Source organism: Mizuhopecten yessoensis, unplaced genomic scaffold (genome assembly GCF_002113885.1).
Source record: "Mizuhopecten yessoensis strain PY_sf001 unplaced genomic scaffold, ASM211388v2 scaffold5503, whole genome shotgun sequence".
NCBI classification, from domain to species: domain Eukaryota; kingdom Metazoa; phylum Mollusca; class Bivalvia; order Pectinida; family Pectinidae; genus Mizuhopecten; species Mizuhopecten yessoensis.
Genome location: NW_018406081.1, coordinates 785,491 through 799,958, shown reverse-complemented (window position 1 = coordinate 799,958; position 14,468 = coordinate 785,491). Strand labels below are relative to the sequence as shown.

Here is a 14,468-nt window from a genome sequence, read left to right as displayed (position 1 = left end):
TATGGAAAAGGGGAGATAACTCGTTTATACATAACAGTGTGTCTTTTATTACACCGAAAAATATCTATACAGAATATAGACAATTCTCAAAAAGTCTACTATCATGAAGTTTTAAATTTGTATTATTGATCAATTTCAACAAAGTTACAGTGATTACATGTCTACCTTATTCGTTTCGTCTTTTTTTCTTATTGTGGAAATTTACATCAATCACTGATGCTCGGAAGCTCTTCCATTTTGTTGCTAATACAATGATAAAATGCGAAAGGCTCCGATACATTTTTACATGAAAATGTTTACGTAGTTGCATCAAAAATATCTCCTGCTTGTCGCATAATAATTTAAAGACTGGGTTATTAAGTGTTATTTTGTTTACACTCAGGAAACAGGAAACTAGACCAGTCTTGTCAGGAATCTGAACACAGCGCCGGTGAGATAGGTAAGCTATCATTCTGCAAAGATTGTTTGATTGGCGCGACGTAATTAAGATGAATTATTTGATCGCGTATATGTTCACATTACAGGCTAACTATCAAAATATTGGATCCAAAGCGGTTAATAATTGGCAACATTGCCGATCGCGACCGGGTTACAACACAGCCTGACAGTATTTCGAAATTCTTGTGCAAGTCACAGAAAATGAACCAAATCCTAGTTTGAAGGATTTTAGGAGTGGATAAGCAAACTTACTTGTTTGTTTCCTACAAAAAACAAAAGAAGTCAATACAAAAATGTGCTTCTCCTCCCTTGATATCCCGGGTATTTCAATTTGTGCGGGCGCGGTACAACTTGCAATGTCATATAAGTTCATGGATCATCGATCAATAATTAATTATGTCAATAATGGGGTTTCGGGGCTCTGACAGACGGAAATTGCTGAGTTAATCGATGAGAGTAATTTCTGAAAAGGCAGTTTCTTCACGTTGTTTACCAGCAATGTTTAATTTTACCTCGACAGTTCAAGATCACTTTATTAATAACGAATTAGAGACACCTTGGCCCCTATTCACTCTCATCCTCAGACAATTAGGTCCCGGTACTTCCTTTTCCCACTATTTTACTAGCCCCGTCTGTCAATACACCTATAATATACAGTACGTCTTATAAAGGTTGATAACTCGGTCCCCCTAGTAAAATGACCGCCACCCCCTTCCAGAAAACCTGCAATTTTGTCAGAACTGTTCATATTGATATTACGTCGGAAGCAGCCTAGATCATCAGGATTTTTTTTAATTTGATGTATGATTTCTCATTTATCATGCAGTTTAATTTTTTTCGGTAGACATCATGAAACATGGAAAAATGGATGTATTTCATTGGTTGGACACTGTGTTGTCCCCTGGATGACATGCTAAATCCTTAGCATGAAGTACATTATTCAATGTCAGTACAGTGTTTCTGCGATAGGAAATACACTTAATTGATGGTTCATTACCCTTACACTATCATGTGAGTTTATTGTCAGACACCAGAGTGCAGTTTTCAAGCTGGGCAGGCTGACGAAAGGAAATCTTAACGGACAGCCATTTTCTCAAACCTTTGCGACATCGACCCTGATTGGCCAGCTGTCATATTTAGAAGCCAATTCAATCAGCATTAAGGAGTTAACAATCTTGTTTGCTAGTACCTGCTTATATGTAGCACAAGGAAGTCAAATTTAAAATCTTAAAAGTAATTTAACCTCTGCGGCTGATCATGAGGGGCCAGATAAAGGCCTTAGGGATCAAACTTGATTTAAATGACTTCATGATCCAACTTATATTACAGACTTCAATTAATTGCAGTGGTAGCATGCTCTACCCATGTGGATCAAAATTAAAGTAATTAAATAATAAAGGGTCTGAAAGGCAATGTTAATGGAATCAAATCAGATGGTATGCTTCAATGGCATCTTCTCCAACACTACAGGGCATGTAGTTTATCAGGTAAAAGAGGTCAGATATATATAGATTGGAAAATTTGCTTTGACAGTCATCTGTTCCAAAGGGAAAACTACTTTATAGGTTACAACCAAAATGTTGTGATAGCTACATGTACACTACAGCATCCTAAGCACATGAGGATAAAAAAGTATACAATAAAACAATGCCTTTGTGCTTTGCTCCCAAACAACTGAGCAGATTTAAGTTTTATTTCCAAAATAGCCAGGTGAAGCGAATCGAAGGTGTTTAAGCCTCTCATTTCATAAATATTCACAATTTTATATGTGTACAAATGTGTATGCAGAATGAAAACAATTTCTTTTATTTGTTTCAGAAAGAGATTGTTTCAGCCACTGATTGTTACAGTGTTTAGTGATCAGAAGTGACGATGGGTGATTCTGGTTCGAGGGCATGTTTTATAATTTTGGGAGTAATAGTTGTTATTGCTGCCTTAGTCATTGGCTTGGTCACCACGTCACTGAAAAAACTCGCCAGCGATGAAGGTTCCTCATCACTTATTTAATTTATTTAGTTACTAATACATGTTGTTGTATGACAGGGATTCATCTAGGTCATCTTCATACCTGTTATGGGTATTCTACTCTTCCCCCACGCCCCCGTTAAATATTCAATACCTTAAAATTCATTCTTTTTTGTCAAATTGTTATCATGTTTGATGTAAAGATCCTCCATAATTTTTGGATTTAGCATTTGACATGTTCATGTTATGAATAATTAATCCAAAAATACATCAATAGTATTATTAAAAAGAAACAAAAAATGAAAAAAAAACAAAGAAGAAGCACTATCAACTTTCTGAAAGTACACTTTGTATCTCAACAATTGCCTTTTAGTGTTTCTAATTTTGATTTCTTTCTTTCAAATCATAAAATACTAACTTTGAAGCTAACAATTTATACTTTCAAAATGGTTGCTTCAAAATTAATTATATCTATAACTATTTGATGACTCTGTAGACTCCTTGTCAGAACAATAGTTATCTCCCCTTATACCTACGTGTAGAGTAATCCCTGTTTAGGATTAGATTGTGGTGCTGAAATCATAACACATCCATTTATTTATAGGGCTGATTATCTTTGTGTGCTTAAGTTAGTGCATTAATATTTTGCTTACTCTGGTGGAGCGTCTGATTGTAATTACCACAACAAATTTGTAAAACTTAGTCATAATACCAGGTAGCCGGGATTTAATTCAGTTGAGTCTTGGCATTTACCAGTAGCAATTTTAGAAGTCAGAAAGTCTTTTTTTCCCTTAAACTTGGAAAGTTAAAACACATGTCAGTTACACATATATACATGTCCGTTCAAATCCGAGAGTCGGAGCTAATTTGTGGGAGTCAAAAGGAAACTAGCAAGGCTCTTCTGAAAGCCTGAGGTATACCTGGTTAATAACTTTTTGAAAAAAAAAATCCAGACAATGCAAAGTTAAAATTTCAAAATTAAACATTTTGTCGATAATCAATTATTTTAATTTGAAAATTGTTTATCAAAAAATAAGGCTTTCATCAGTTGACTTTTAGACATTTAGAATGTCAGAATAACAATTTTCCATCTGAAGGCCATGATCAGAACATGTACCCAATTCAAATAGAAATGTGTTTTCAAAAACGTAAGTCAAAATTAATATTTGGTTATCAAAAACACTCTGCTAAAGGTAAATGAAAACCCTGAAAGATTATTTTGTGGATTGTGATGTAATTATTAACAGACTGTAAGATGCCTTTGTGGGTAAATTACCTGGAATACCAAAAATCAAAATTCTCAAATTGATTTCTGGTGGTCCAGTATATACCATATTTAGAATTGTTGTGAAACCACTTTTTAAGCTTGACTTCATTCCTGTATTTGACCTACAGAATTCTATAGCACTTCATTTTATATGCACTGCACCTTGTTTTATGCTTACAGTCATTTTCCTCGTGAACATTTCAGCTATAAAAATCATTTCATATTCTAGTTAAACAATCTTTGCCTCTTTTTATTCTACAATTTGCTTTTGCATGTACCCAGGTACATTTGTATGTACAATATTTGACCTAATAAGTACAAGTTCCCTTAAACATTTGTACAACCCTACCTTATTCCTGGGAAAGAGGATGGGTGGACTTTATTAAAACTTGTAAAAATGTTGCTTACCTCAATTCTCTGCCAATTTAATATTCAGCCTTTTGACTAAAAGCTTTGTGCCCTTAACCCTTTCATGTAACTTGAGTGAACTCTACCATGCATTAATCTGGATGAGTCCATTATGGTCTACAGTGGTAACAGGTTTAAGGATTTACGTTATTGGGCAATGTATGCCAATGGTCTAGATAGAGTAGGCCAGTTGTCTCTGTTAAGTTATTTGACTTGTCCTTTGAAAATTTGTAGAGTGCTGCTTTAACAGAAATATTGAAATACCATGCTTCAAAACATTCTGGGGAGAACACTGCATACAGGAGTTAATGTTGCTTTCCATAGATTGCTCATATCATGTTGGTTTACATTTTACACAATTAATATTCACCGCTGTTAGTGAAATCATGCAAACTTAACAACCAACAAAAATTTAACTAAAATGTGTGTGTACCTTTACTCTATTTTATACTGCATGAATATATACACAGAATTTATCACCTGAATAGCATGTCTACACTCAAATTAGCCTGTTTACACCCAAAATAGCATGTCTACACTCAAATTAGCCTGTTTACATCCAAAATAGCATGTCTACACCCAAAACAGCATTAATAATACACCCAAAATAGCCTTTTTACACCCGAAATAGCATGTCTACACCCAAAATAGCATTTTTACACCCAAAATAGCATTCTACAACCAAAGTAGCATTTTTACAGCCGAAATAGCATGTCTACACCCAAAATAGCAAGTTTACGCTCAAAATAGCAAGTTTACACCCAAAATATCATGTCAATACCAAAAATACCATGTCTACACCCAAAATAGCCAGCTATTAAATTCCAAAACAGCATCTTTACATCAGAAACCGCATGTTAATACGCTTTAAATAGCATACCTATGCATATGTTTACACTGGAAACACAAGACAGTAAGTCTACATAAATCTAATAGCAGCAATATATATTGTACAACAAGAGATTTTACCAAAGATCATCCTGTCGCTGTCCTCACCTATCCTCTTCATGCCAGTCGGCATTTAAGGCCCTCTGTCGCTGTCCTCACCTTTCCTCTTCATGCTGGACGGCATTTAAGGCCCTCTGTCGCTGTCCTCGCCTATCCTCTTCATGCCAGTCGGCATTTATGGCCCTCTGTCGCTGTCCTCACCTATCCTCTGCATGCCGGTCGGCATTTAAGGCCCTCTTTCGCTGTCCTCACCTATCCTCTTCATGCTGGTCCGCATTTAAGGCCCTCTGTTGCTGTCCTCTCCTATCCTCTTCATGCCGGTCGGCATTTAAGTCCCTCTGTCGCTGTCCTCACCTATCCTCACCTATCCGCTTCATGCCGGTCGGCATTTAAGGCCCACTGTCGCTGTCCTCACCTATCCTCTTCATTCCGGTCGGCATTTAAGGCCCTCTGTCGCTGACCTCACCTATCCTCTTCATGCCGGTCGGAATTTAAGGCCCTCTGTCTCTGTCCTCCCCTATCCTCTTCATGCCGATCGGCATTTAAGGCCCTCTATCGCTGTCCTCACCTATCCTCACCTATCCTCTTCATGCCGGTCAGCATTTAAGGCCCTCTGTCGCTGTCCTTACCTATCCTCTTCATGCCGGTCGGCATTTAATGCCCTCTGTCGCTGTCCTCACCTTTCCTCTTCATTCTGGTCGGCATTTAAGGCCCTCTGTCGCTGTACTCACCTATCCTCACCTATCCTCTTCATGCCGGTCGGCATTTAAGGCCCTCTGTAGCTGTCCATGGGTCATTAAATAATTGTGTACCCTTAATAGGTTCAAAGAGCTGTTTCTTTTGGTGTTTGTGGAATCAGATTCATATGACAGTCTTCTTGGTTTACAAAAGCAACTCTTTCCCTCCATCAGTCTCCTGTCTGCTATCTTGTAAACAAATTATGCATAGATATATAATATATATCTACTCTAGCCTCTTATTGAAATCAGAATCAGAATCGCAGGTTAATCATCTTCTGTCTTCTGCTAATTATATAAAGAGACATTTCATTAAAGAAACCATCTTTATCTCTTCTTTTATACCTTTGCACCCATCTTCATGATAACCATAGCTTTAGGACAGAATGTATAAACCATGTAGAACCAATCAAATCCCTTGTTATTTTCAGGTACGGCTACCTCTACCTGCAATTTTGCATGAGGTGCATATTGGCTGATTTAATTAAACTTCATTTTCCAAAATTTGAAATAGATCTACATGTATATAACTGCATGCAAAATATTGTATGCATGTCTTTTATTCTGTATTTTGCAGTGGAGGGTATCCCAAATAAATTAACTTTGCCAGTTTGAAACTCCTTGCATTAGAAAATGGCTTTCGACGAAGCTACTAAAAGGAAATGTTTTATCGTCGGAGTCGTTGTGGTCGTTATTGCCGCTATCACAATTGGTTTAGTGTCATCGTCATTGAAGAAGCTTGCCTCTGATGAAGGTATGCATGTGTTTCTGACCACAGCTAGCTTAAGTAAACTTTACGATTCCATTAGACACGTATAACATTTCTTTTCCCAGTAGACAGAAGTTAATCTTTATTTGACACATATCGTTTTGACACATTAACTTAATTTCATAGACACAAATTTTATAATACACAATTTCAAACTTCTTTGAAGTTAATTTTTATTTAACACAAGTAGCATTTAAATTTGAGACAGATTTCATTTTGCCAAATTTTGATTCAATTACTCATTAAATTTAATTAGATACAAATTTCATTTGACAAATAAAGATTTCATTGAAGGCAAATGTGGTTTTGATTTATTACATTCTGATCATGATGACACGCTTTACATGTGTCACTCGTATGCATTTTATCAATCGACAGCTTCAGGAAGCTAGGACATACATAAATAACATATATATGTATATACTTAATAAGGGATTTCCATCCTTATCCCCACAAATTTCGTATTTAAGGAGAAATCACAATCTTAAACATTCAGGAAAATACAGGGGTTTATCGATCTGAACCACTCAATCCATGACTTACTTGTTATCTGAACATTGTAGTGATTTAACTTTTGGAAATAATTGGTGTTCATAAATCTGTTAACACAGCTATTGTACTCGCATCTCTAATGGTATTTCACCCCCAACCGTATTTTTAAACACCAATAAACTAAAATTCAACCTTTACCATTCACAAACAAAATGGATAGTAAGGGATATATGTATATTGACACCAGAAGGTCTAGAAATCAATCATAAGGCCCCCAAACAGCCTTATAGACCCTCATCCTGTGATCCTTTGATATATCAGTACTATTGTAAGTAAACTTGAATGAGTTTATTTGTAACTGTTATTTCATGATCACTTATAACCCTTTCACCCCTATGTAACTTTAGTAGACTCTACCACACATGTATATGGTTGAGTCCATTATGGTCTACAGTGGTGTAAGTCTTGCTTCATTCAAATTTTAGTATGATTTTCCTTTTAGCTGCATTTTTGTTTATTATTTATCAGAAACACGGACACGCTGTCATTTTGCTGAAGTGTAGTATGAGAAAATGCACAAACTTTTAGCTGTGATATTGTATTCCCCTAAGAAACATGGACATATATTACCCTTTATATATTAGTGGCTGTGATGTTGTGATCTGTAACTATGTACTTATACATACAATATTTAATTAACATTTTATATCAATTCAATCTTTTTTATCTGATTTCAAATTAGTCACAAGATTCAAAATATACTATATATCAGAACTCTTTCTTGTTGCAAGCACACTCATGATTCAATAAAACACTCTTTACACATCATAAAAAAATATCTTTGATAAAAGTGATGCAGTTAGTTCAATCCCAACCATCACAGTATTTGGTCAACAAACTGTATATAATAGACTGAATTGTAATTTGGAATATGTGTATATTAAACTAGATTACTGGTGCTGGCTACTCCCTCAACTCTGATTGGCTAGTTCATTCTGGATAACTTTTATCTGATACCAGTCAATCTTTTTTGATACTTACAAAATTGTAACATTGAGGTCAAGTACAAAGATGAGTCAATTTTTGAACATGGTTGGGTATACGTAACTCTCGTAATTTTGCAACTATGATTAGTAGGGCTGTCACAATACATTTGTATATCAGAAACTAGGTATATCGCAATACACAGGTAAATTGTATCGTACCACAATACAGAGGTGAAATATTGCTGTATCGCAATATTGTTTTTAAACCTTTTTTAGGTCACCTGAGCTTTAGCTCAAGTGACCTATTGCTCTCCGTTTTCGTCCGTCGTCCATCGTCCGTCGTCCGTTAACATTTTACATTTCAAACTTAAAGTCAAGTTCTGCTGGGCCGATTAAACTGAAAGTTGGTAGGAATGAGCGCCTCATGGTCCTGACAAAGTGTTGTTATTTTTCGGGTCGATCAGAAATCCAATATGGCCGCCACGGCCGCCATTTTTAAAACCTATTTCAAACTTAAAGACAAGTTCTGCTGGACCGATTGAACTGAAAGTTAGTAGGAATGATCGCCTCATGGTCCTGACAAAGTGTTGTTATTTTTCGGGTCGATCAGAAATCCAATATGGCCGCCACGGCCGCCATTTTGAAAACCTATTTCAAACTTAAAGTCAAGTTCTGCTGGACCGATTGAACTGAAAGTTGGTAGGAATGATCGCCTCATGGTCCTGACAAAGTGTTGTTATTTTTCGGGTCGATCAGAAATCCAATATGGCCGCCACGGCCGCCATTTTGAAAACCTATTTCAAACTTAAAGTCAAGTTCTGCTGGACCGATTGAACTTAAAGTTTGTAGGAATGATCGACTCATGGTCCTGACAAAGTGTTGTTATTTTTCGGGTCGTTCAGAAATCCAATATGGCCGCCACGTCCGCCATTTTGAAAAACTATTTCAAACTTAAAGTCAAGTTCTGCTAGGCCGATTGAACTGAAACTTTGTAGGAATGATTGACTCATGGTCCTGACAAAGTGTTGTTATTTTTCGGGTCAATCAGAAATACAATTTGGCTGCCATGGCCGCTATTTTGCTACTAAGTTCTAATAGGCCGATCTCACTTAAAATTGGTCTATTAATGATCAGCTCATGGTCCTGACAAAGTTAAGTTAACATTATACTATTTTTTACTCAAATTGGTACATATTTCAACAACAAAAAATAAATACTGTAGACTCAGGTGACCGTTTAGGCCCATGGGCCTCTTGTTGATGTATCTCATTCTGTTTGGTGTTTTAACTTTGCAAATTGCTACAAATTCCAACAAATAAGCCAATTAGTATAAAGCTGCAGGCTTTAATAGTGGTGGGAATTAGTTCAAACTTTGTAATCAATGGTTGGTTTGACAAAAATCTTAAATCTATGTGATCCAATATTATATATGATTAAGTTTGTTAACATTCTGACAACAGCTTATAATAAAATTGAGCACATCTTTCCCATGACAATATATCGGGATACGTATCGCAATATATCCATTCTGTATCGCAACATATGGTGATACAGTCTTGGCGTATTGTGACCCCCCTAATGATTAGCCGATGCAATAATCACTTAAACAATTAGATGTGGTATTGCTTCAATTAGATGTGGTATTGCTTCAATTAGATGTGGTATTGCTACAATTAGATGACGTATTGCTATAATTAGATGTGGTATTGCTACATTTAGATGTGGTATTGCTACAATTAGATGTGCTATTGCTACAATAAGATGTGGTATTGCTACAATTAGATGTGGTATTGCTACAATTAGATGTGGTATTGCTACAGTGTATCTATGTGCTTACAGGTATAGGTCTAGGCTACAGTGTATCTATGTGCTTACAGGATAGGTCTAGGCTACAGTGTATCTATGTGCTTACAGGTATATAGGTCTAGGCTACACTGTATCTATGTGCTTACAGGTATAGGTCTAAGCTACTCAAGGTTGACTTAGATCGTCTGTTACAAAAATCTAAACATGGGGTCGATATGCTACATACATTGGAGTATCTGAGACCGATGATTAGCCAATCAGAACCGAGGAAAACCACACCATATACAATAAATTTAAAGGAGCATATATATGTATCACAATTCAGGTTAATTTTACAAGTTTGCATGTTTTTTCTGCACTTTTAAATGTATAAATATATACAAATTAATTGGTTGTGGGCTGTGGAATGTATAATTTAAATATGCATGCTGCATCTTCCCACCAAAGCAACATATATACCTTTTGTAATTTTTCTAACAATGCAAATGTATATTATTGTATATATATTTTAAGTATCAGGGGGTTGAAGAAACTGTTTTAGTCACTAGGAAAAGTGTAGCAAGTGGTCTAAAATTTAATTGCTAATTAACTAGAAACTCATGATGACAGAACTGTATGTTCCTTCATCATATATGAAAACCTTATATACTGTTATAGGAATGTATTGATGCCTATATAGGATTATAAGGATATCTTGCCAACAACAGGTTGGTGATCATGAATATCCATATTGTATTTTTTTAGAGACGCTAAAAATCTACTTGCAGAAATTTGCAAAGGAGGGGTTATTATTTTAGCTTGTAGATTCTTGATATAAACCGGCATTTTGCTGTAGTACATACATATGCATGCATGCTGTATCACATACATTTAGACAATTGGATTATAAAAATATTACAACTAACTTATTCTAATTTCAAAAGTTTAAAGCTGTAAAGTCAAAAAGATACATGAATGTTGTAATTTGACATTAGAATGATGCATTTTTACAAGACTGAAATGTTCTTCCGAATTAATAATTATACGATGATGGTTCATATACCAGTAAAGCATTCCTTGTCTTAATTTCTTCCTGTTCATTTAAAAATGTTCATTGGATAATTGTGTAAAGTAATTCCTTGTAATTGGTAAAAAAAAAAATATGGAAATTGTTAGGCTTTAATTCAATTTATTTAATGCCATTTGTGGCATTTGTAGGAGAGGGTTAGCTATAAAAGCGAGGTGTCAGATTTACATATTTACAAACATTGTCTGAAAAATTCCTTTAATATCCCTAATTTTAAGCAAATAAAAAGAGTGCAACAAATTTAGAGTTAAGACAAATGTTTGAATTATATCTAGACTATTACATTAATATCATAAGCAATAATACATGAAATTGAATTGTACTATCACAATTATGTATAGCTTAATCACAATGTAATGATGTACATATTGTGTTATTTAGTGGGAATCCAGTATGATACGATTCAAAGGAACCTTGCCCAGGACGTCAGAAAGGAAGGTCTCCATACCGGGCCTCCTGGATTTGAGTTTATCATCTTTCCCAGCGTCTACCGATCCATGGCCTTCAATGACCTGACTGTATGTTGGCTTTTTAACCATACCATTCTTTTTAGATATTTAAAACAGGATTAAAGTCTATTGCCATTCAATTGAATTGAGAATTTGAAAATTTTATATACATTTTTTTAGATGATATGTATATTGAAATTCTAGTATATTATATGAATTTTGATAGTTGAAGGGGTTGCTGGAACTCTGGGAACTCTGGCCTTCCTCCACCACCAAAACCTGACAGGTTTTTGAATGACCATAGCTGTTAATAGGACTTAAAACACTAACTAACCAAAATGATAGTTGAATGTTGCTTGAGTAATCATTTTGAGCTATTGCTATGGGTCTTCATTGGTCATGTATTGTCTGTTAACAATTGAATATTTTGACTACTTATAAACCACCGAAACTGTTGATTCCAAACTTGGTTCAAATTATTGTTATGAGGTCTTGACCAACTGTTATAATTTTATTGACAATTTTGAAAACCAAGATGGCCACCAGTACCCTAAGCTCTTATTTGGAGAGACATTTTCAACCTCTTCCTAAGAAGAGTTGCAGATATTTACATGAAATTTGATACAGGTGTTCCTTATAAGGTTCTGACCAAACGCTTGCATACATGCTCTGGCCTCTGATTGGCTGACATGTTTTTTGCTACTCAAGCACAGATACGGTGGTTGACTTTAAACATGGCACAGATGTGCCTTAAACTTATGGCCCATGAAACTCATATGAGCATTAAAGTCCTTTTTGGGCTTTTGTTTAAAGTTCCAGTGATTTTTTTTGCTCAGTTTTACAGCCAAATACAGGCTATTTCCCCAAGGTAAAAAGTGCCTTATTTTCCAAAATAACCAAATAATGAGGAATATATTCCCAATTTCAATAAAAGTATCGCTTTATTTTCTCAATTCATTAAAGAACAGGCTGTTGTAAAATGTAGGTAAAACAAACACTGAGTTCAATTGTCCCAACAGGGCCATCGGAGCTACATGTATAGTGTACGTGTGTCGTGATGTACTGTCCCTCCACTCTCTATCCATCAACTTTTCCTTTCAACTGCTGCTTATCCACATGGGCATACGATCTGGGCCTCCTGTTCTGAACAATAATGTACATACACTTAAAAATAGAACATTTCTTGAATTTTAGTGTCTGAACAAAGATGGCGTACAGATTGTTCTGGACGTGACCTATCAGTACAAGGTCAAGGCCCCAAAGCTCCGTGAAGTGATCGTTGACTTCCGTGATTACGACGGCTACAAGGATGTTCTGAAGTATGCAGGTGAGAAACTGTGTCGAGGACGTACAACTGACTTAGGGACATAAGTTCTGCTGTGTTAAAATTACCTCCCTTAGTCTCTTAAGACATGATAAAAAATCATTAGTATTGTCAATGCATTTTCATCAATTTATAGAAATTGTTTCCAAAGGAGCATGGACTTTAACCCTTTCACCCCTATATAACTTTGGTAGACTCTACCTTGCAATAGTTTGGATAAATCCATTAGGTCTACAGTGGTGAAAGGGTTAAAATTACTTTTTTGGGCTACTAGTGTGGACTTTCAGCTGCATGTATAAACTGTGGAATTGCATCAGAACTATATTGTACATGTCCTCCTACAGTACACAATACTGTTTGTTAGTATCTGTGGGCCAAAAATACCAGCTTCTCTCAGTTGTACAGGTGTATTAAAAGGTTCATATATTTCACATGTTGTTTGTCTGACCACTGACATTTTACTGACTTTAATGACCCATCTATCCAGTCATTTTCACCAGACAAATGACCAGTAAAGCATATTGTAGACTTGGATGTTAAAAATGTACAAGATCGCATATGGATCAACAAGTCTATTTGAAACTTCAAATTTTCACACCAAAGCTAAGCTAATTGGCCTAGCCTGTAATTTAAGTGGCTTGCCTGTTAATTAAGACCTCTCAGTGACCAAAGTCAGTGTGAATCCATGTAGCTATTGTTTATTTACTAAGATCGACCAATGGGACCGATCGAAAGTAGTAAGAAATGTGTCTCACGCTGTGAGGAATTTTTCTGAAGTTTTTTTGTGAGTCTCAAGATCAAATCGTTATATATGGCATGCATGCCAAAATTGAGCAGAATCTTTGATTTTAATTATTTCAGTCCAATATAGAAACAGGGTGTGACTATCATTGTAGGTCAGTCAGCTCTCCATGAGTCCTGCAGCCAGTTCAACACCTCCCAATTCCAGTCAGAGAGAGGGTCATTCCAAGAATTGGTCCGAGAAAAGCTCAAGACAAGATATGGGGAGTTGAACGCTGGCATCACAGATCTACAGGTCAATGTTAAAACGTCGCCATTAGTCCACCAGACTGTTCCATTGGTTCACTTGAAATTTTTCAACATTAGTTCACCAGAATTTGTTTCCATTGGTACTCTTGAAATTGACCACCTTTATATAATTTGTCCACCAGATTTTCTTTTTGCTTTTAAATATACTGGAATTTTGTCATTATTAGTACACCGGCATTTACATGTACACTTTGATTTGTCTTTAATTGACCAAAATTTTATCAAAATCAAAATCAGTACATTTTACAGAAATTAGTCCACCAGAAGCTTTTCTAGAAAAATGGGTGCCTCATTTAGCAATGGTATTTCAGCTAAGCTATTTAAAGAATTTAAAAGGAGGACTAGAAACATCAAAAAGTTATGATCCTTCTAACAATGTTTATGAATGATATCATCTTTGTCTGAATTTAGGATTGTAGAAAAATGCAGGCAAAAATTGAAATGAAAGAACATATATCTGTATTGAAAGTTGTCTGGATTATTTTTAAGGTCAGCAACATTGCCCGCCCTGCTGAATATGAGAGTGCCATCAGGAGCAAAGAGAGGGCAAGAGAAGATATCAAGGTAACACCAAACAGAGTTATCTTTCTTTGGATCCACCACTGGATTAGTGTATGTTTTATGCAGAGGTTGTTTTGTGTAAACTTGTAACATGTTTATCACTGTTTGTTATTACGAGATTTTTAGGTCACCTGAGCTTTGCTCAAGTGACCTATTCCAATCGCTTTTCGTCCATCGTCGTCCGTCGTCCGTCGTCCGTCGT

The 14,468-nt window shown here is 35.7% G+C and overlaps 1 protein-coding gene across 2 annotated transcripts in view; it reads left to right on the top strand.

The window, feature by feature from the left end:
- The first annotated feature begins 336 nt into the window (after positions 1–336).
- The window catches only part of LOC110450764, a 23,932-nt gene continuing 9,800 nt past the window's right edge, over positions 337–14,468 (top strand). The window contains exons 1-6 of one of the 2 annotated variants that reach the window (XM_021498467.1): positions 337–439; positions 2,257–2,425; positions 11,264–11,400; positions 12,526–12,658; positions 13,552–13,691; positions 14,195–14,269. In XM_021498467.1, coding sequence (XP_021354142.1) covers positions 2,311–2,425; positions 11,264–11,400; positions 12,526–12,658; positions 13,552–13,691; positions 14,195–14,269 — 600 coding nt within the window. In that variant the 5' untranslated portion in view covers positions 337–439; positions 2,257–2,310. Of the gene's footprint in view, positions 440–2,256; positions 2,426–6,340; positions 6,518–11,263; positions 11,401–12,525; positions 12,659–13,551; positions 13,692–14,194; positions 14,270–14,468 lie in introns of both variants that reach the window. The other variant, XM_021498466.1, reaches the window with a different exon arrangement.